General features: G+C 48.4%; 9 protein-coding genes across 9 annotated transcripts; 3 read left to right on the top strand and 6 right to left on the bottom strand.

Moving 5' to 3' along the window:
• Positions 1-4,414, top strand: PSV08DRAFT_408093 (uncharacterized protein; the record flags this gene model as incomplete). Its single annotated transcript, XM_014222079.1, has 10 exons — positions 1-13; positions 1,337-1,828; positions 1,930-2,107; positions 2,158-2,429; positions 2,512-3,139; positions 3,221-3,463; positions 3,569-3,609; positions 3,666-3,842; positions 3,932-3,995; positions 4,076-4,414. 10 exons carry the CDS (start codon positions 1-3, stop codon positions 4,149-4,151), a joined length of 2,184 nt encoding a protein of 727 aa, XP_014077554.1. The 3' UTR covers positions 4,152-4,414.
• Positions 4,352-5,450, bottom strand: PSV08DRAFT_386465 (uncharacterized protein; the record flags this gene model as incomplete). The annotated part of the gene is made up of 2 exons (XM_014222078.2): positions 4,352-5,351; positions 5,430-5,450. 2 exons carry the CDS (start codon positions 5,448-5,450, stop codon positions 4,443-4,445), a joined length of 930 nt encoding a protein of 309 aa, XP_014077553.1. The 3' UTR covers positions 4,352-4,442.
• Positions 5,451-7,058: 1,608 nt separating this feature from the next.
• On the bottom strand, positions 7,059-8,368 carry PSV08DRAFT_369170 (thiamine pyrophosphate enzyme, N-terminal TPP binding domain-containing protein; the record flags this gene model as incomplete). Its single annotated transcript, XM_014222077.1, has 3 exons — positions 7,059-7,693; positions 7,752-8,068; positions 8,166-8,368. The coding sequence occupies 3 exons, from the start codon at positions 8,366-8,368 to the stop codon at positions 7,059-7,061; spliced, it is 1,155 nt and encodes a 384-aa protein (XP_014077552.1).
• Positions 8,369-9,196: 828 nt separating this feature from the next.
• On the bottom strand, positions 9,197-11,159 carry PSV08DRAFT_173413 (amino acid/polyamine transporter I; the record flags this gene model as incomplete). The annotated part of the gene is given in 7 exon segments (XM_014222076.1): positions 9,197-9,309; positions 9,364-9,872; positions 9,927-10,319; positions 10,339-10,547; positions 10,620-10,668; positions 10,727-10,940; positions 11,069-11,159. The coding sequence occupies 7 exon segments, from the start codon at positions 11,157-11,159 to the stop codon at positions 9,197-9,199; spliced, it is 1,578 nt and encodes a 525-aa protein (XP_014077551.1).
• A 557-nt stretch (positions 11,160-11,716) lies between these two features.
• PSV08DRAFT_174352 (uncharacterized protein) lies at positions 11,717-13,405 on the top strand (the record flags this gene model as incomplete). The annotated part of the gene is made up of 6 exons (XM_014222075.1): positions 11,717-11,811; positions 11,915-12,097; positions 12,155-12,287; positions 12,405-12,756; positions 12,816-12,965; positions 13,023-13,405. The coding sequence occupies 6 exons, from the start codon at positions 11,717-11,719 to the stop codon at positions 13,403-13,405; spliced, it is 1,296 nt and encodes a 431-aa protein (XP_014077550.1).
• Positions 13,406-13,960: 555 nt separating this feature from the next.
• On the bottom strand, positions 13,961-15,250 carry PSV08DRAFT_369167 (Aldehyde/histidinol dehydrogenase; the record flags this gene model as incomplete). Its single annotated transcript, XM_014222074.1, has 5 exons — positions 13,961-14,058; positions 14,149-14,332; positions 14,418-14,499; positions 14,584-15,011; positions 15,128-15,250. The coding sequence occupies 5 exons, from the start codon at positions 15,248-15,250 to the stop codon at positions 13,961-13,963; spliced, it is 915 nt and encodes a 304-aa protein (XP_014077549.1).
• A 155-nt stretch (positions 15,251-15,405) lies between these two features.
• On the top strand, positions 15,406-15,654 carry PSV08DRAFT_348802 (uncharacterized protein; the record flags this gene model as incomplete). Its single annotated transcript, XM_066092817.1, has 1 exon — positions 15,406-15,654. One exon carries the CDS (start codon positions 15,406-15,408, stop codon positions 15,652-15,654), a length of 249 nt encoding a protein of 82 aa, XP_065949619.1.
• A 1,031-nt stretch (positions 15,655-16,685) lies between these two features.
• PSV08DRAFT_174133 (uncharacterized protein) lies at positions 16,686-18,040 on the bottom strand (the record flags this gene model as incomplete). Its single annotated transcript, XM_014222073.1, has 5 exons — positions 16,686-16,777; positions 16,815-17,036; positions 17,093-17,408; positions 17,462-17,971; positions 18,008-18,040. 5 exons carry the CDS (start codon positions 18,038-18,040, stop codon positions 16,686-16,688), a joined length of 1,173 nt encoding a protein of 390 aa, XP_014077548.1.
• A 732-nt stretch (positions 18,041-18,772) lies between these two features.
• PSV08DRAFT_244984 (cytochrome P450) lies at positions 18,773-20,521 on the bottom strand (the record flags this gene model as incomplete). Its single annotated transcript, XM_014222072.2, has 5 exons — positions 18,773-18,910; positions 18,963-19,057; positions 19,119-19,669; positions 19,733-20,263; positions 20,319-20,521. 5 exons carry the CDS (start codon positions 20,519-20,521, stop codon positions 18,773-18,775), a joined length of 1,518 nt encoding a protein of 505 aa, XP_014077547.2.
• Positions 20,522-21,554: the final 1,033 nt, after the last annotated feature.

Raw genomic sequence — 21,554 nt, 5'->3', positions numbered from 1 at the left:
ATGGGCAAGAAGAGTGCTTTCAAATACCTATGTGGCCTGTCAGTGAATGAGATTCTTCTAATCTAATGCTTGTGGTTGAGAAGTTTACCTTTTCAATTCCCTCAACAACTACAGTTGATCGAGAAAACAAGAATGGGAGGTAGTTTAACAACGGAGTTCATAGGAAAGATATTAGGCGGCTGGAAGAGATGTATTGGCGTAACCATGGGGATGCAAGAGGCATAGCAGGCTTTACAACTTCCCTCAGGCATTCCACAGCAAATGTGGGTCAGTATTGCTGGGGCCGGTTCTTCCTGCATATCAATTGCAGGGTTGAGGTGCGGCTGCGGAAGCAGATTTGAACGAGCCCCTTTCCTCTGCAGGGCAGATCAAGCGCTAAACCTCACATAGGCAGTTACTTCGACAGTTAGTGAAGCCAAGAGACCAGGAGCAGATGGACTTCGCAGATTGTATGCAAGTGCCGAGGCGTGGTGTTCAGTGGGGCCGCGGGAGATTGCCGATCGTTCCTCGCAGATATTGCAAAAGTCAGGTACCAAAATGGACCCTGCAGTAAGAGGTTTATCTGCCAAGTGTAGCCTGAAGAATCTTCTTATCTTGCCAAGTAAATCCAGATTCGCCTTGTTCGGGAATAAGAGTTTACGATGTTAACGGTGGGCATAGACAATCTATATTCAGAAGGATTTGCTTGGCAGCACTACCTAGTTAGGAATCATTCAGCGGCAGTAAGTTTGAGATTTAACATTATTACGACTTGATTGGCTATTTCACCGTCAATAGTATGATACCCTGGTAGCTGTGTAATATCCAGTAGAGATTCGATTTGGCAGGTAGGCGTTGTTTGAAAGTAAGGCGTGCAGTGCAGGATAATGGTTGACACCAATTTTGGCCCCCAGTGCCAAGCAAAAGCCAGCACTATTTGGCTGGCAGGCAACGACGGAAAATCACTTGGGGGCGGAAGGATCCATCTAATGCATGGCTATATACTCTCATTTCTCAATTTGATTATATGTCAGGCGAAAAATTGTATGCAGGTGTGCGGATGTATGCACTTGGCAAGGCTTCGGGAGCCATAGGACGGGACGCCTTCGCCTCGCTATTGGTAGCACCCCCTGATTTTGCCTCGGAGGCTGCTTTCGTCCGCCACGCTACGGCTCCCACTAACTCTTCTGTTTATTTCTTATGACGAACACTATGGTGGCCTTATATGCACGCTCCCGGGGTAGGGGCGTCTCCAGGCAGCACGGGCTTCATGTTCCCATGATGTATCAGATCCCATAGTAGTGCTCGTGGACCGACAGTCCATCATCAGTAATGTCACTCATGATGTTGCTCCAAGTAGCTTCGCTGCGTGTGGCTATTTTCACATTTCTAGCAAGCTGCAACGCCTTCCAATTCATCACCAAAAACACATTGCCATCCAACGACCTCTCCGCTAATTGTATCGCCAGTCTGACAAAAGATATCCCGAACTGTCCACGCCAGATTAGCACCTTCGCAAAAGGGTCCTATTTTGAAGCTGATGCTCTCGAGGAGGCCTGTACAGCCGATTGCGCAGCCTCGATTTCTGCGTATAGCTCAGCAGCCAATAGCGCGTGTGGTCCTACGGATGTTTACAATATCACTGACACCCGCACTGCACCTATCTCATTCGTTCCAGAATTGCTCTACTACTACTTCAACCGGACTTGCCTACAAGATGGGAATCGTTGGTGTAATCGAGTCGCATATGAGATGTCAAATGGTACCACGCCATCTCTACGAATGTTTGGTGGCAACGAGACTGCCAGTTTGAATGGATCTGCTGAAGCCATTCCGTCTCCCATCGTTAGTAAGTCAATTAGCAATAACATTATAAGTCTAGTGCACTCCAGCATCTGGATCATTGTGCATTGATGATGATATTTGGGTATCCGTCTCACAAATGCATAGGAAGACAACAACAAATGGAAATCGATATGTGCGATAACTGTGTGATCAAGGCATACCAGTTCCAGGCCGGATCACCCATTAATGGCGGATTCGCACTTCAGGCAAATTACAGCTCTTTAACGGCAAGCTGTTCAAAAACCGGATTTCCTTTAGCGACCTCGACAGCACCTTTTGAAGGGTAAGCCATAACTGTAAACATATCATGAACCATGCCTCTAACTTGACCAGACCAACTCCCACCCCCACTGCACCAGGAAAATGTACTGGCACGACGTACACAATCAAGTCTGGCGACTCCTGTCAATCAATCTCCAAAGCCCAGAACGTTGCTACGTCTTGGCTTCTTGCGGATAATGGACTAAAAGCATTTTGTGCGGAGTTTCCTACTACAGGTGACCTCTGCGTTCAGAATAGCTGCAGCACCTATACAGTTCAGCAGGGTGACACTTGTCTCGACATAGCGAAGGCGAACAGGATAAGCCAGGTGCAACTATATACATGTATGTCCGTTCATTGTAGTAGGAGAAGAAGAACTCCTCAGAAACATCCAAACCAGCTTACTAAGTCATCATCTGTGATCAGGGAACCCAGTCCTTGGATATCTATGTAGCAGGATCGAAAAGTCCGTCGGCGACACCATTTGCGTGACTCCGCCGGGTGACCAGGACTTTGAGCCCAACCCAACAACAACCCTAGTTCCCACGCCTATCCCCACTGCAACGCCGACTGCAGCCCCGATCCCTGGCGACCTTGCAAACGGCACAAACACCCACTGCGCCAAGTTCTACCAAGTCCAGCCAGAAGAATACTGCAACCTTCTCGTCATCAAGTTCAGCATCAGCCTCGACGACTTCCGCTTCCTCAACCAAGGCATCAACGACAATTGCACGAACCTCTTTGCATTTGAGAGCTACTGCGTCGAGCCTGTAGGCCCTGTAAATGAGTACCCCGGCCATCCCGACTACATGCCTCCTGCAACGTCTGTGGCGGAGATACCGTACGATAGCCTCCCGAAGGCAACGTATACCGCGCCCCCAATACTCGGGTTACCGACACCGTCGCCGTTGGCTAAGGGAACGAGGAAAGATTGCTTTTTGTTCATGAACGGTGCGAATTTGACCATTCCAGAGACTATATTACAGGCGTATTCATCGACATGTGAAGCACTTGCTACAGGATGGGGAATCACGTTGGAGCAATTGGAGAACTGGTAAGCATCTCGTTGACAGCCCGTCATTGGTAGATACTACGACGTAGAAGGACGCGCGGAGTTGCTGACAGCAAAAACCAGGAATCCATCTCTTGTGACTAACTCGACAGACTGCGCGCCATCAAAAGACCTTCGGTACTGCATGGCCGCATTCAACGGTGGATCGGCCGTGAATGCCACTTTGCCTGAAGAAACAGGAGACTTTTATCCGATCAGAGACGGTGCTATTGAGGGATGTGTTGAATACGAGGCCGTCGTCCCACCAATGACTTGCCAGTCGTTCCTCGATCGAAACCACATCACCATTGCACAGTTCTACAAAATGTCCGTTGTCACTCCCCCGTTCCAAGTACCCCTCTTCCGCCTCCTTTACACAAAAAGACGAAATCCACAATAACACATCAGCTGATTCAAATCGTTGGTTTCTAGGAATCCCTCTGTCGGACCAGATTGTACGGGTCTATGGCTCAGTAAGACATCCCCCCTTCCCATTCATTCGATTTCATCTAACAACCCCCTTCCTTAGACTACCGCTACTGCGTAAGCACCGATGCCGTCCCCACCGACGTCATCTCCAGCACCTTCACACCCACACCCACACCAACACCAACATCCGCGCCACCCACGTCCACTGCGCCCGCGGTACCCGGTCCAACGCACCCCGGTACAGTTGCCAATTGCAACAAATGGCACGTTGTTGGTTGTAAGCACACTTCCTACTATCCTTATTGCTAGACACTCCCGCGTCAACCACAAAATTTGTAATATGAGTTTGGCTAACAAGGAATTTAGCGGGTGATACATGCTGGACAATTTCCCAACTCTACAATATTGGGCTTGATACATTTTATCAATGGTGAGTTTCTCTTTTTTCTCTCTACAAGAACATATGCTGTGTGTTTTCTTTTGCCCAGTGCTAAGAAATTTGCGATGTAGGAACCCTGCGATCCAGAACGATTGCGCGACGAATTTCTGGCCGGATTATGCGTACTGCGTCGGGATCTCGAGTTAAGCTTAATTCTGCGTGTGCTGGTGTTGGGGAAGCGGGGTGTGTAGGAAGTTGCAGTGTTCTTTTTGTGCAAGATTTCAAGGTTGCACGGGAGGGGGTAACTGGGGTGTTCAAAGCAAGTGAATGTGTTTATAATTAGGGGCGGGGGCATAGTCGCCATTTAGTCAGCTAAACATGCCCATTGACAAAGACATCTTATGATGACCGCTACTTCATAAATCCAGTAGAAGACGTTATACTAGTAGCGACTTGATCGAGGTGCTGGCCAGGCCGTCAACATTCGATATCCCACTCCTACCAAGTCGACCAACCACGCTCCACGGCCTCCTGCCACGGCCCATTCGTCTCATTCTCCGTCTTCCCATGCGCTGTCTCAAACATTGTCATACCTACAAACGACGCGCCAAAACCCTCAGTGTCGCTCTCCTGCATCGCATGCAGCGTGACCTGAACCGGCTGCAGGACCTCCGGTTCCCCCGCCTCTTCCGCAATCGGTGCATATTCTTCTTGCGGGATAGGGTCGAAGAAAACGCGGTGTACAGGCCGCTTATCCGTGCGCCAGTTGGGTCCCTGGTAATTGAAGAGACGTCCATGGTGGAAGTCACCGTATGGGTCGTCGATGTAGCTTGGCACGAAGCCAGGTAAACCTCCAGTACCGGTGCCGCTCTCAGCGTTGATTGCGTCGATCTGGCGCGTGTATTCTCCCCGGCTGCGCTTCTCCTCGCGATAATGCGCGATGCAGGCCTCGTCGGATGCAGCGTCTTCACTTGGAGCAGGCAGAAAGTATATCTCTAGACGGAAGGGGCAGGGGTAATTTTGCAGCGGGGTACCGCGTCTGATGGCATCCAGGAGCTCGTTTGGCTGGACGTTTTCCGCATTCACGTCTTTGTGCGTGAAGTACATGGCGAAACTGTAGAGTGGTGGAAGCGGGCATGTTTCTCTGCCTTCAAAGATCATCAATGCTTCTTTGCCCGTGTGGTCTGTGAATGGGAGGACGTGTGTCTTTATGCGCTGGATGCGGCCTTGTGCGCCCATGCCCCCTCTGCCAACGAATCCGCCTCCACGTGTTGTCATGGTGGGCTTGGATGGGATGGGAATAGGGTCTACAATTACGACCAGATGGAGGCAAGAGAGAGCAGTGCTATAAAGTTCTGGTGTTTCCTGGAGCTGTGGTGTTGTGGTGGTGTTGGGATGTTGTACGCCCTACGTACGTAGTAAGTACGTAGCTTTAGCGAGGTTCGCTAGCAACTTGTCTTGTGAACACCACGACTATCTGGAGACCTTTGAAGTTGCATCGCTCATGTTGTATCAAAACCGTACAAGTAGCCTGATAATCAAACGCCACAACGCTTCTTTATGGCGATAAGGACGCTGAGGAAGATTGATTTAAACATCGAAGCGAAGGCGCGCGTGTAATATTTCATGCGTACAAGTGTTTCTACGGCCAGTTTGAAACCTTGACTCTGTCTCACAATACCTTCTTCCCATAGACGGTATCTGGTTAGCTCAGGCCGTCCTCTCTCGATTTAGGATAATCTTCAAAATTCGTTCACTTGTCTTTTTTCCTTGTCTTGCAAGACGTCATGTTTCTTCAGAAACAAGCTTTGTTACAGCGGGAGCAAGTTAGTCTATACAGTGGGTGCTAGCCTCCCCCACGGTCGCCATGCTGTGGGGTATTTACAACAAAGTTCAAATGCTTACCCAACTTTATTCTGCATGTTTATCATTTGTATATCTCCTTGTAATTAGTCCCGCCTCTGTGGAACGTTTTCCCGTACCGTGTTTACTACTTGTGATTCTGCGCACAGACACGCCATGTTAGAGCATCGGTTGTTCGCTTAGGTTTCTACAGCCTAAGTATACTGTAATATCTGGTACTCTCCGCATTCGGTAAAAATAGCCCGTTGAATTGCGAATTTGGTAAGCATAGACATACCTTGTTGGTCTAGCACTAGGTAGCACAGGTAAATGTAACGGCGTATCTATTTGGTCAGGTTATCACATGTCGTCGTCCTTTTGGGTTTTTCGTCGTATGAGTACTTTTTCACTACGTACAAAGTCTTTATCAGGAGCGCGCAAATCATCAGGCTCAGGTCAGCGTCGGGGTTGCGGCGGCATCCTCTCTGTATTGTTACCATCAATATTTGCATATATGGGCATACTACATAGAAACTTTTGGAGCGACTATTACAACCAACCTTCCGCTCATCTCTGTGCCTGCATCAGCGAGTTTAGGATATGCTATTAATCTTGTACTGCGTTATCAACCAATAGGCAAAGCCGATAGGAAAAGCATTCCATACAAGGCTAGTAGAAGTATCGCCGCACCACACTAGCCACTTACAGACTGGCGAATCTACTTACAGTGCAGCGGCTCTGGCTCCGTAGACTGCGGCAAAGTGGAGATGTGCAGCGCGGAATTAGAATCGGGCTCAACACACTGTGCTGTAAGGCGGAAAGCTTCCGCCCAGCCAAAGCTAACTGTGTAATTTGCTTTATCGAAAAAAAATTATCCCCGTAAGTGGATCCTACAGATAAGTAGATCGACGTACTTTGGAGCCCTATGTCATTGAACATATGGCGAACGGAAGATAGTATACTTGCTGCGCGTGGCTAAAGTGGGCGGTGTCGAAGGACGTACCTGGACTTCTCGTACAGCTAGATTTTTTGTGACTTTTTACTAGATTTCACTACGTATCTGGTTTTGATGCATACTTTATTAAAGAGATATTGTGAAGAGAGCATACGCACCACTGGGTTGTTATATATTATAAAACTAGGCAGAAGTTAAGCAGTACCAACTTTTCTATACAAAAGCCAACTACACAGCTGATGATATACTATCTGAATAGCCTTTTCCAAAACGCCAATGGCTATCTATATCGCAACATCCAACACTGCCGAAAAACCTCACTCAAGTCTCTCCACCGCCCCATTCAGTGCTGCCTCAAATTCGGACCCGTTGACTATATGGGCACCAAATATTTCTCCGTTACTCGCAGCCCTCGCTATGCCCACATAGTCCGGACTCGGGGCAAACGAAATGTTCAGCTCCTCCTTGGTAGCTCTCGATGCAGGGCCGTCAGGATGCACCAGCAGCATAGATCTCCGTGGCGCATTCCAGCCCAGATTGTTGAGAACGATAGCCAGAACGGGGATCCTGTAGCGAGCAGAGATCCAATACACACTCGAGGGAACGCTGAACATGTAAGACCTGTCGCCCACAATCTGCACTACGAACCTCTTCAGCTTCCCAGGCACCAAAGCATCAGCTGCGTCCGCTGCGAGCTTGATGCCTAGTGCGCCACCACCGCTCCATCCGAGGCCTCCGCCTCCACAGTGAATCCATTGAAGGAGTTTATACTGGTGTTCTACATCGAGATGGAACACCTTTGCTGAGCTCTTGGGTTTGCAAAGCTTGTTGATCCAGGGTACGTCCCAATCCAGGATAAGGAAGACGTCGGCATTCTCGATTGCAGCGTCTACGCCGTATTTCATTCCGAGCCAGCCAGGGTGTTCCGCGGGAAAACACATGTCTGAGCACCCTGAGTCCCCGGAGGGTATTGGCCAGTGATACAAGGGATTGTACCGCAGCGTGGTTACGTCCTGTAAAACCGACAATGACAGGAGGATCAGACGCGTTGACCAGAGCCTCGGCAATCTCTCGCACAGCCTCCTGCAGTAGAGCAGCCGGAGCAATCGGTCTCCAGACAGCAGAGTTGATGGAATACGGCTCGATGTTTTCTTCCATGACCTCCCTCGCCCCCATCAAATACGACGGTCCCTGCGGGTGACTAGTCGCAAGTTGCAGTGCCCTTCGCACTATCTGCTTTAAATTCTTCCCTGTCTTAATCTCACCAACATACCGAAAGTACTGCGCCACAATCTGCTTCTGATCCAGTACATCCTGTATCCAATGGCTTTTCGGAACCCCCCCCCCCCCCCCCCCCCCCATTAGCACCCTTTCCCCATAGCAAAAAGAGTCTTTTTGGAGTTTGGGGGACAAACGAAACTTACATGAAGTAAGTTCTCGAATACGGAGTTTTGCCTTCAATGGTATATAGTGAGAGGCCGGCGAAGGTCAGAACGGGTGCTCGTCCCATGGCGGCGTTGTGAACGGCGGCTGCGAGAGCTAGGGTACCGACGTCGACGTGCACGATTACGCATTGCGCCTCGCCGCTTAGACGGGCATAGCCGTCGGCCATGGACAGTGCGACCATTTCGTTGAGGCATGTGATGATCTTTGGGAATTTATCTGGGAGTTCCCGCTGGCCCTTGACGATTGCTTCGAGGATGCTGGGGTGGTCGGATCCGAGGTTTACGAAGCAGTTCTTGACCCCGGCCTCGATCAGTGTCTCGAAGAAGGCGAAGGACGTTGTGTACCTAAGGGGGGAGTTTTGGGGATTAGCGAGGAGTGTAGTGGGGCGATGATGGGTTTTACTGACATGTTGACTTGAGATACTGGCCACTGTTTGAGTGTTCAGTGTCAAATCACGAAGAAGACCATGTGGATACTTTATACAGGCTATAGTTGTTCTTCCATACCCGATTCTAGCAAGTCAGGGGTTGGCCTGCCGTTCTTTTTTGAGAAATAATAATCTGGTAGGCTAGACGCGAAACTGGAATAAAAGACTATGAGAAAAGAAGGTAAGCATAGCCTGCAAGATGCGTCAGAAGTGGGACTGCTCCTCACACGCATGCTTTTCAAGCGCGGAGGGTTCGTTCGGCACCTCTTGTCGGTGACTTTTGGCGGCAGCTCGCTCAGAGACTTTGCTGTTCACCACTTGGAATCATTCCGATGGACGAAACGGACAAAGGGCACGCTGAAGGTTCTGTCATGTGTGCGGGAAGAATAGCAGAAGGAAAGATGCTTCATCTTTCAATTTCTACGTTTATAGCTTTTTCGTTACGTAAATATCAGATTCACATGAGGTGTTGGTAGAGATTCTCTAGCCTCATGTCCAAAGAAACTTGATCGTTAGATGCATTCAAAGAGATAAAAACATAAATATCATCTGGAATGAATGAGGCTGAAGCATTCTCTCAAACTATAATGCAACGAGATCTTCTAGCTGTGGTCCGTGGTAATGTTTTCTAGCATGCAAGAACCAGTTTGCAACAATAAAGATGCCTATCACTACAAGGACCGCTGGCGCATAATCTAAATCTGTCAGAAACTTCGAATCCGTAAAAAGGCTAAAAATATCAAACTCACTCATGTTCGACGCGGTTACTGGTCTGGCCGGGGGGAAGCAATAAAAGACGAGGCAGAAAAGAGCAAACGCAACGGTGAAGACATTTGCGACCCAGCCAAAAGCACTCGGCAACCCAAAGGTACGGGTGGGTGGTAAGAAGCGTTTTGGTCGACCCGTCAACAGCAATAATGCTGCAGGGAATGCAAATGTGACAAGCTGAAGTATCAGTCCTGTACCGATAAATGCGTTGAAAGCCGTAGACGACCCGAGGTAGACACATCCGATAAGGAACGTCATAACTCCATTGACGTAGAGAGCCCATACGGGAACCTGCCATCTTCCGTCTATGCGGGCGATCTTCGAGGAGGCAACTAAGCCAGAGTCGCGAGCGAAGGACCAAGTCAGCCGCGAGGCAGTCTGCTGACACCCTGCGACGGCTATGTATCCAGTTGCATGTGTGAAGACCAAGAAAGCAGTTGCTGCAGCTTCAGAATCCATTGCTTGGCGCCAAAGCTCGAAAACAGGGAAGCTGCGCAAAATGTCAGTGCAATTCCTGTATATGCAGCTTAATATAATGCTTTACCCAGTCTTTGTTGTTGCAACCGCAGTGAAGTCTTGGACGGAATACATGGATGCAACCGCTACTATGAACGATGTAACAAATCCTATACCCCAGATCGACACAAGGGCTTTCGGGACGGCTGTTCGAGCATTACGAGCTTCTTCTGCTAGATGGATGGCTCCATCTATTCCAGCATACATGTAACCTGGAGTAAGAAGCCCGATAAAAAAGACCAGTCCTTTGTTGTCCCAACCGCTCAAGTCAACGAATGTAATCCAGACGGCTTTACTCGATTGGAAATGGGGGGCTCGTGCTAGGGAAGCGACTGTGGCGGCTATGAAGGCGGCGAGCGATAACGCAACTACGCCGTGCAAAGTCAGCACTGCATTCAACCCATGCATATCATTCGGAATACTTGCAAATGACTTCAAACAGCCACATGGTTCGTCGCAGGCTGAAAATGTTATGCAACAAGCATACCACGCATACAAACTGGTACATCAGAAACACATGCCACGGCTCGACTTCGTAAGAGGGGTTGTGCGTGATAACGAGAGCAAGTAATTGTTGCGGGAGGATGATTGCCACGCCGGCAGAAAGTGATGCCCATGCAAATATGTTGATCATACCGCATGCATAGCTCTGGAAACACGTCATGTCAGTATTCCGAATCAAACCCCAGATCCAAAACAATTGTCAAAGAGGTCCCCTCACCATAGCACGAGCGCACCACTTCGGAGCCACAACCGCTGTCCAATGGTACCTGTTCAAGCTTTCAGTGCTGTACCTGGCCCAAAAGACCTGAGGAGAAGAAAACTTACTGACCGCCCGCTGAAGGATAAACACGGGCCAGCTCCGCCAACGTGTATACGACAAAGCCGTACATTATGAAGACGAACCAGAGACCATAGAGAAGACCCGGCGACCCGCCATTTGTGACATTGAACGCAAGCGTTGACAGAACACCCACCCAACTGTTGCAAATGCTCCAGCCTACCGATGCGATTTCGAGGGGGGTGATATCTCGCGTGACGACTTTAGAGACATAGCCTTCCTGGTACGACTTTCTTCTCCCCCGTCCGGCTGTGTTGTGATATTTTTGCGGTAAGCGACTGATTCAACTACGGTTTTCCATTTACCACTAATAAGGCCCACGTACGTACCGGATATGGATTCGGACTGCGTCAGCAGATGCAATGGCTTGTCATCGATGCCAGACATGCGCGCTCTTTCACAGTCTCCGTTGCTTGCCATCTCGTGTGCTTCGCACAACTCTCGATAGCGTCGAAGTGAAATGATCAGTAGACGCACAGATCACAGTTTGATCAAATTGACAGGGAGGAGAAAATACATGGGACTCTTTTGGAGTTATGTGGGCAGTAGTAGTACTAGTAGTATCGTATACGAAGCATATTTCGTATCAGTTGCGGACTGGGCTACTCCCAGCTGTGGCTTATCGCATTATCGCCTTGAGCAAAGGCCGCCCGTCTTATCTTGTTGGATCCACTCGATTCTGACTATATCATTTTTCCGCGTTGTGCGGATCTGGGGAATGTGGAGATTGACAGGTGACGGCGCACGGGCCCCGGATGCAATTACCGCATTGGAGTTGGGTACGTACGTAGTAGTGGAGAAATGGCGTCCTGCGGGTTCATGAGTCGCAAGTCATGGCATGGGTCTATGGCCGATACGGCTGACATTACCTTGTTGGTTTCTTGGGAGATGTTCATACGTTGATATAACTTGGAGCAAGATGATTCCACCATGGCTACAGCTTTGATAGTTAAACAACATTGTTCTCGATCATCACGATGTCGCACACGAATGAAGGTCATAAGTATGATTGGTCGGAGATATCGAAAGGTCTGAGAACTGATGCTGTTGTGTCAAGCACATCAAACCTAAGGTAAATGCATTTTGTGAACAAGTCACTTTCTGCTGGCCCTGCTTTGGTGAGAGATAATATTGAGACGTACCTCATGTAGTGGAATCACTGATCGCTTCTATAGGAACCACTACGATGTCACCGTGATCGGAAGTGGATTTTGTGATCTTGTTGCTGCTCGTAACCTGTCCTTGAATCGTGACATAAGACTACTGCTTCTGGAAGCTCGCGATCGCATCGGGGGCCGCACATGGACAGCGAAAGAATGGGGAGAGGACCTTGAAATGGGGGACACATCTTTGCATTGGTAATTACACACTCTATGGAAGATGATATACAATGCTAAGCTAATGAATCTTATCAGGCATCAACCCCATGTTTACGCTGAGATGCATCGACACGGCCTGGAGAGGCATCTCAAGACCTTAGCTGCAACAACAGACACGAAATACATGTTGTACAAGCCAGAAGGATCAAGCGTGCAAAGGATAGATGACGTCGCTGAATAAAATGTGAAGGTTGAGAAAATCGCTGGGGAGTTCTTTGGCATCGACGGCACGACTCCACGTCAGCTGATGCCTTACCGACAAGAACCTTTACGGACTCAGCCATAGCAGAAATATGACCACCTAAGCTGCCAAGACCGACTCAATCAACTGGAATTACCGCAACATGACAAGGATCTTTTTGTTTCTCAGCCAAATTCCTTTGGCAGTTGCATTGCTCAAGACCTCGCGTGGACAGATGCATTGCGATGGTATGCTGTTTGTGGCTATGGCCTCGCTACTATGTACGATGCCGTTGGTGGCTTCAAACTCGGTGGCGGAGGTACGACAAACATGTGCCGCGATATACTAGCAGAATATCGAGGCAACAGAATTTTCAGCAAGGTGGTCAATGCTATCAAGCAGACCAAAGACTCTAAAATGGTAGTCATTGCTTGTGCAGATGGATCTTCGTACAACGGTCTATTTGCACTATCCCACTTAACTGCTTGGGCGACATCAAGTTTGAGCCACCACTAGCACCCGGGAAGCAAAATGCAATCCAAGACGGTCATATAAACTTTGGTGAGAAGTACATAGCCTCATTGGACGCGGTAAAAGGAAACTGGTTCGCAAATACTTCCGATTTCAAAGACAGTTGTTTCTTTTTCGGAATGAAGGATCACAATGGTAAGTGTTAGTTCTCCAGCGCTCCCCCAGAATTGCTTCATAACTAACGAGAGTAAGGCACACAATCAGCAAACCGAGCAGGCACATATGCCATGATGTTTGGCCAGAGTAGCAAGCTTCAAGATTCCACCAACAGCGATGAGATTATTGCTGAGTTTAAAAAGCTTCAGCCGAGTGGCAACGTGCGGGGATATGCGTCTCACACGTGGTCAAAAGATCCATATGCCAAAGGCGCATGGTTCGCTGCTTCTCCTGGCTGGGCTACCAAAAACTTAAAGGCGCTCCAGGAGCCCCATGGCCGTGTGTTCATGGCGAGTGCAGACTGGGCGCAAGGCTGGAGAGGTTTCATTGATGGTGCTATTGAGCAAGGTACGCGGGCGGCGGCAATCACCAAGTTGGCGCTCGAACAGGAAAACGGGACTGTAGATGCTAAGCTCTAGGTCGGAAGTAATTCGTGGTATTAAGACCCTTTGCGCGACACATTGTATTTATCCATAGATTTGCTCTTGGACAACTGGACATAGATCTCTCCGCACTAGTTATAACTGAATGAGAAGAAAAAACTGTGCTAACGACCAATTTAACTCGTTACTGAATCGCTCTCACAATTAGAATTGCTCGCATAGATTGCGTGTCCATTGTGCTTCGCTCTCATCGGACCTCGCAATGGAAATCCCGCGATTGCACTTTTAGCCCTGTGAGTTGCACAGCCACGGTGCAATTCATTTTGATATAAAACCCTGCTATAATACATCGTCGATTTGCTCGTAGATGTCTGGTTTTTTTTAATGAGGAGCACACCCATACGATGTAATTACAGCTCGGAGAACACTAGGCAAGGGCAAACCGCGTGCCTTTACATGATATACTGGATTTGCAGATGATTCATGCCATTGTTATCTAGCATACCGAATAGACGCCAATCCCGCAAAAGACGGCTAATCAGCTAGGCAATGTCTGGTGTTCTCACGTTTGGAAGATTTAGCCAGCAGGTACTACAAACGCGGTACCACAATTTTGACTGCCTTGACTGTAGTCCAATCCTCCAAAGCTTCCAAACCTCCATCTCTACCAAAGCCACTTTGCTTGTGTCCTGTTTTTAGCAATGTCAGAAATAGTTCTCAGCCCCAGAAACAAAGCAAAATAAACCAATCACTACTACTAAGCGAAAAAATGAACATACCTCCAAACGGCATGTTAGCAGCCAACATGCCCCACGCATTGATCGTAACCTGGCCGCTCTCGAGGTGGTCCGCAACTCGATGTGCACGGGCAAGATCCTTTGTGAAAACGGCGGCTGACAGGCCATAATCGGAATTGTTGGCTTTTTGAATGACATCTTCTCCGTCATGAAATTTGGCGATGGACTATGGACTGGAAAGCGTAACGGGTCAGTGCACAATGCACACATCTTCTTCGCCTTTCTAAGAGAGAAAGAAGAAGGTTACTTACCGCCACTGGCCCGAAGATTTCTTCTCTCATAATAGGCGAATCTTCAGTTACACCAAAGAAAGCTGTATTTTTGATAGCATTGCTATTTCCGATTCGCTTACCCCCATGCAACAATGGAGTGCCGTTCGCCTTCGCGCTTTTGATATACGATGAGACCTTTTCTCACTGCCGGTCGCTAATGAGCGGTCCTTTGTTGGTTTTCGGAGCCATGGGATCACCGGGCACAGCATTCTTGCATCGTTCGGAGAAAGCCTTCAGAAACCTTTCATAGACGGTGTCTTGGACGTAAAGTCGGGATCCAGCGGCACAAATTTCACCTTCGCCGGAAATAATTGCAATTGCAGCCCATGTCACCGCGTCTTCGAAGTCAGCATCATCGAATATGGTTGTTGGGCTCTTTCCTCCGAGTTCGAGAGAGAATTTTTTAAGGTTGCTCTCTGCTGAGGCTTTGAGAATAGCACGTCCGGTAAGGGTAGAGCCGATAAAAGCGATCTTGCGAACTTTCATGTGGTGGACCAAAGCAGAGCCAGCTGTGGAGCCATGACCTGGTATGATATTGATGACACCAGGTGGAAATCCAGCTTCGGCAATCAGCTTAGCAAGATGCAGAGCTTATAGGTGTGCCAGCTCAGGTGGCTTGATGATTAGCGTGTTCCCAGCTGCTATGCAAGGAGCAATCTTCCAACAAGTGATCAGAGTAGTGCTCCGACATCATTGCCTTCGAGGATGCCGAAAATTTCGAGATCGCGTTCGATCAAGTCAGCAAGTTTCACTAGCAACTGCCTTCGCTTCGCTGCTGCAGTCTGCTTCCAATGACGCATTCCAAGGTTCATGGCTATTTGGAATGTGTCTCGGTGCTACCAGCATATCACTACACCAAAAGCTTTACCACACGTTGGGCGGCAGCTTCGACTTGCCCCACGCTGAAATCCATACGATCGTGCTCCCGCACCCAGTCGTATACAACTCCAAGGCAGTTCCGGACGCGATGGCTAAATTGGTCAAAGTCCTTCCCGACAGTGGGAGCAATGTGCCTCGTGGGTTGAACAAGTTACTAGAGGATCTTGCAGTGGGTCGCGCTTTGAAGGATCTAGGAATGAAGGAAGAGGATATCGAGAAAGCCGTAGCCACAGCTATGGCATCGCCATACGCAAACGTGAGAGAGGTCGACCCAACATCTCTGGAGACTTTGATCAGAAGAGCGTGGGCAGGCGAAGAAGCTAGAGCAGATTTGTAGCTCACTTATTCAGGAAATTACGAGTCTTGGGTTGCTGAAGCTACTCACAAAGATGAAATCTTTCTTCTCTTTGAGCACCGCGTGATATCCCTGGTACTTTCACTGACACCATGCAGTCTGAGTCTGCATCTTTTTGTTTATTCTTATCATCCTTCATCACATGGTAGGTCGAATTAAGAACTAAAGCAATCAACGCGGTTCAGGAACACCTGTCTGGTGTTTGAAGGTCCACAGCAAATGTTCTGTAATACTTATTAGAAGTACGCTCAGGCAATATGACCTGGCAGAAGTGATACAACAGTTTCGTGAAAAGATTGCAGTATATCTTGTCGATGACAGCGAGTGTATACAGAGATTTTCGCCAGAAACATGGGCGGATGATCTATTTACCCTGTATTACTGGGATAATATGGCTTTCTCTTGCCTCTCCGGTCATTATTTTCCTTGAAAAAGGCGGATCTAAGAAACATGGAACCTCTATCTTTCCTCCATCAACATTAAAACTCATCCAGACCTTTTCATTTTGAGAGCATTGGCTGTTAAGAAGGAAGAGTTGTTGGTACATAGCTAGACGGGTTGTAATCCCTTTTTAGTGGTTCTCGAGCTATGCTTGAGCACTGGGTCCTCTATATGGGTTAAAGCATTTCCCACATAATCTCTTCACGTCCTCACACTTCCATCGTGAACATTCTAATGCAAAGACTGGTAACGGCAGCTAGCATGATAAATAGCCTCATAGATTGCCTCCCTATCTTCCTGAAGATATTTGGTACACAAACTACAGGGTTATATCAGTATTGTTCGGTTTAGAGCTATCATTCTTTCGGTACTTATCTTGTCTCATTATCATCGCTTCGGTTCCCGTTATTTAATTTTCAAATTTGAAATGAACCTGGTTTAAGAGTCGTGAGGCATTGGCATTCATACTACTTTGAATATCTGATTCTGGCAGGCTTGCTTCGTCTTTCCCTAGCTCCGATTCCATTTGCCAAAATTGGCGTACTCACTTTCTTCCGGAGCTTATCCTGCTTCTAATTCGTGGTCTTACTCTTGTAGTGCTTTGTAAAGTCATACTGGATTGCATTCGCCCCGAGTGCAAATTTATGGGACTTCTTCGCATCTCCTTCAATAGTTAGCGTTTGGTAGCTTCAAGAACTCACCCTTCTCGGCCGCCTCTTCCGGGTCTTGATCAAAGATCCGTTTAAAATTCTCGGTTGAGATATGATTGAAGATATCCGTATATTTTGCACGAAGAATCTCATCGTACTTATCCAGGATTTCATCGTCAGCTTTCCCTTCGTATATGCCACCAAAACAGTCTGACAGACCGCAGACGTCGACCAGACCTCCGGTAAGGCCCAGGCCACCAAAAGGATGACATACTAGAAGAAGCGTCAGTTTTCAATGCCACAGCAGGTCAGTTCACAAGTGTCCTCACAGTGTGTAGCGTCTGCTGCAAGTAAAGCTGCAAGTAAAAATCGACCAACTTTCATCTTCTTCGCAAGCCATTGGTGTACTTTGTAGGGACTGAAACCAATCAACTTATACTGGTCTGGCCTAGGATTCCCAGGTAGCATTCTCCTGAACTTTTCCAGCTGCCGAGCTCTAAGCTCATTGTCAGTACAACCAGGTATGTCGCCGTAAGTTACTCGCCAAAGTCTGTCGTTTGTGATTCGAGAAGCCATGTACCAATTTTCGCGATCGATAATAAAACTTGCGTGACCGAGACCGAACTTCTCAAAGTCGTAGTAGATCTTAAGGTCGATTATCAGCGGCTTTCAGACTGGGGCTTATGAATACTGCTTACATTGGTAGCAACTATCTGTTCTTTCCAGGTGTATCCTGGCAATTCCCAATCTCCAAACAAGGAGTGGCCTATCTGACTATTTGCACCATCATAGCCAACGATGTAGGGGGCTAAGATTGCCTTTCTTCCCTCCGGCGTCTCAACCTCCACCCATGCATTCTCGTCATCCTGCCCAATGCCGACGACTCTATGTTGCCAGTAAATGGAGGCGAGTGGCGTAGCACTCAAGTGTTTAACAAGGATCTTAGATAATTGATTCAAAGGCAGAAAGACCATCTTTGACGCTTCATCTTCTAAGATAGTAGAATTTATCGCAGCGATGACACTGAGGTCGGGCTTTCTCCAGGCAACGCCTTCGGGAACAAAGCCTGCTTCCCGAACTTCGTCTATGATTCCAGCTCGAGTCATCTCGTAGATTGCGGGAGGGCCATAGTGAGTAGCTCTCGGTCGCTCATCTTCCTTATCGGCAAGGTCCAGAAGCTTCACATGTATGCCACGCTGCACAAGTAACTAAGCCAAGAGAAGACCACTGGGGCGAGCGCCGACCACAACTACAAATGGTTTCTCTGGAGACGACATTTTGATCTTTTATCAAAGAGAACATGTTTTCGAGCTGAATCAAAAGATGATGAGGGAAATGGTACTTGAACAAATTGGTGCTTGAGCCGGGCTGACGAGGCTTTATTGCTCTTGTGGGGTAGATGAGGCTGTAGAGGGACATCCCCCACTAGATCGGGTCTGGACGCGCTCCTCTTCCACATGCCCCATGTATTAGTTCCCTCTTCAAATTCTCCACATGAGCGCCCACAAAGTTGGCTGAAAACAAGCAGGTAGTGGAATTAATACCTAGTAGTAATTCCATCTGAGAAGAGCGACACTTGAATTCGCATCCGTGGTAAGAGGTCTTGAGCTGAGCAACTACCACTTCATGCTACTAATTGCGAATACCCTCATCTTACACCCCTCGAAGCTGGTCTACAAGTCTATTTCGCACCAGCAATCGAACATCTTTGTGACCATTAATTACCGGCTCACTGTCTTTGCCTTTGGCGATGCAAAGCCCGTGCGTAGCCTAGCATTCAAGTACGAGCGATAGCCATATACTGGATTAAAGAGAAGGCAATTTTTTGTGGTGAGGATCCTGCAAGATATAGCGTGTCTTTATGCCCTTAGGCAAAACGGAGTCTCGAGTAGGATAGCAGAACCCTTGGGGGTGACAGCGCTGGTGCTGTTTACACACATGCACACACCTTAATTGGGGCACTTGTCAACCAAGCCGTCCTTGCATCTGATTTATTACTGAGCTATTCTTCAGTTTGCTTCAGCGACATCTGCACATGTTTCAAGTATGAGTGCCTTGTGAGCCTCACTTCTAGGGGTGATGGCCACTTCGAAAGGCGCGACCCTATAATCTTTCCAGTTTGCATTGACAGGATCGATTTCGTGACCCTGTAGTTTCATCAGTGCCTGCGATGGCATTATTGCTATTTGGGGGACCTACCGGTACAGCTGTGAAGTCGAAACAATATATCAAGCGGGAAATTGCCATCCAGACATTTCTTTCAGCTACATTGTAGCCAGGACATGCTCGCCGACCTGAGTGTGTACTTGTTAGGTATAACCATATGACATGAAGTTGTGTTGACGGCAGACTGACCTGGCCCGAATGCCCAGTGACCCTTTGTCACGTTATCGAAATCATCGTCCAAAAACCTAGCAGGATCGAAAACCTTTGCATTCTTGTACTCATCTTCATTTTGTGAGATGTAAAGGCTGTTCCAAGTGATTTGAGTACCGGCAGGAAAATGATACCCTTCAAACTCATCATCAGCACTGATAAGATGGGGAACTCCGATTGGGGCGAATGGCCTCCAGCGGAAGCTTTCTTTGACGGCAGCAGAAATGTATCGAAGTTGCGGCTTGTCTTCCCATTTTGGAAGTCGGCCTGCATCGCCACAAACTTTATCAAGATGCTCACGAGCAATCGAAACCCATGCAGGGAAAAGGACCATGGCGGCGATGGTTTGACTGAGCGTCATACGAGAGGTATCACTTCCAGCCTCGAGAAGGGAGCCCAGGATGAATATTCGCTGGCTCTCCTTCATCTTAGCAGCATCGGGACTTTGCAAGAATTCTCGCGCAAAACACTCGGGTGCCTTTCCTGCGTCAATTTTCTCTTGGATTTTGTCCAACTCATATCCGTATACCCTGCTTGTAGTTTAGAAATGTGTACGATGCGTTGCAACGCCCCGTGATCTTCCAGTAACTTACTGAAGCGATGCTTTGTAGAGAGCCTCACCCTTTTTGCGCCACCATTGCAACGGTTTGGGGAGCTTTGCAAGAATCGGAAACCCATCCACCAAAGTGGCACCTGGCTGCAAATGTTCCACCATTGCTTCGGCTTGGTGTAGCAATGGTTTAAGATTGGGATCACCCGGAGGGATTCTTCTTCCAAAAACAACACTTACGATTACAGAGTTTGCGAAGCGTTGGTTATGAGTGAACCATGCGCTTGGATCATGCAGATAATCCCAGAGGAGTTGGCGACTTTCAATTTCCTGGTAGGTGCTAAATTGGGTCATGTTTCGGCTATTCAAAACACTGTGCATGACCTTTCGAATGGTTCTCCATCGTTCGTTATAAGGCATTAAGACAATGCGGTTGCCACCTGACATTATGTCGGATAACATGGGCATTTCCGCCCGAGATGAATACTTGGATGATCGTTTGTCCATAAGCTCTCTAACCACGCGAGAAGAATTGAGGAAAATCATGTCACATCTCCCAACACGAATGGTAAACCTACGCATACAATCTTAGAATGGGTCTCAGAAGTGATACAATCAGGGTGGCATACATCTCGCCGTATTCTTTGGCAAGTCTGGCAGCCCACGGGCCCTGCTTTACGGGATCCAAAGGGAATTGGAATGTATTTCCAACGATTGGCAAGCCAGGGACACGAGGTGGTAGCTTGTACTTCCTATTTCTGAGGTATGTTCGGACTGCTGCGGCAAAGGCCAAGCCGGCTAGAGTTACGACGAGGAGCATTTGAGACATCATGGTTGTGTGATATCGTGACGAGCATGATGTGGCTTTTGTTTGAATAGTCGCCGCAACATGATGCTTTTTAGATGCGGCCGCCAATTGTATGACGCGAGGCTACAAGCTTGTGGGGTATTCAACGCATGCGGGTGCTGCGAAAGAATGGCCCTTGGTTGAGTCTTGATCGGAGCCATGCGAGCGAACAAACGCGGGGTTGCAGCTGGCAGTCGCGGGGTTGCGGCTGGTGAACGTGGGGCCACCAGGATGGACGTTTTCCGTTCGGAGGTTTCCCTCTAGTATCCTCGATCTCACACGTCCAAGCAGTAAGCACCGAATCTATGCTGCAGCCAACTCATAATACAGACAGTCAGGACAAATGACGACCATCGTCTTGAACACGGGCATGAGCGAGAAGCGCGAGTACGTCTGCGATACCTGTGGGAAAGCGTAGAAGAGGAGCGAGCACTGTGTCCGCCATCGGCGCAGTCACACCAACGAAAAGCCATTCAAGTGCAAATTCTGCCATCGCGGTTACGCTCGGAAAGATCTCGTCGTCCGTCATGAGGAAACTCTTTACAACTCTGACACACGCTTGCAGCTTTCGGTCAACTATCGCTGTCACTCTCTAGCCTCGTAAGTGATCGAGGAGACACTAGTAACTGTGGCGGCATGTGAAGGCCCAACAGATGCGCATGGCGAAACTGATGCACATGAAGAGACTGACGCCAACGAGCCTGCGCCAAATGACTCCATAGCTATCGTTCCATCAGGCAGGGCTGGCTCGACGACCTCGGAAACGTCTTGCGCCTCCCTTCCAGTCGACCAAATGTTGGCGCACGCCTCGACTAGCGATATACCTCTTGAATTGGACCAAACACATGATATTCACTCAACTCTCTTTGAATTTGCAGCTCTAAAACAGACTCCGCTGCCTCTTGAAAGTTGTGAAACAGCTCCTATCAATGACGTTCATTTGGTAGATGAGAGGACAAGCCATTTTGACTTCACTGGGCCCTTTACCAGCTTTCCAATTGATCCGATGCTATTTTTG

The sequence above is a fragment of the Bipolaris maydis genome, assembly GCF_028858645.1.
Source record: "Bipolaris maydis strain C4 unplaced genomic scaffold PSV08scaffold_3, whole genome shotgun sequence".
In the NCBI taxonomy this organism is placed as follows: Eukaryota; Fungi; Ascomycota; class Dothideomycetes; order Pleosporales; family Pleosporaceae; genus Bipolaris; species Bipolaris maydis.
This window is presented reverse-complemented; position numbering and strand designations above follow the sequence as displayed.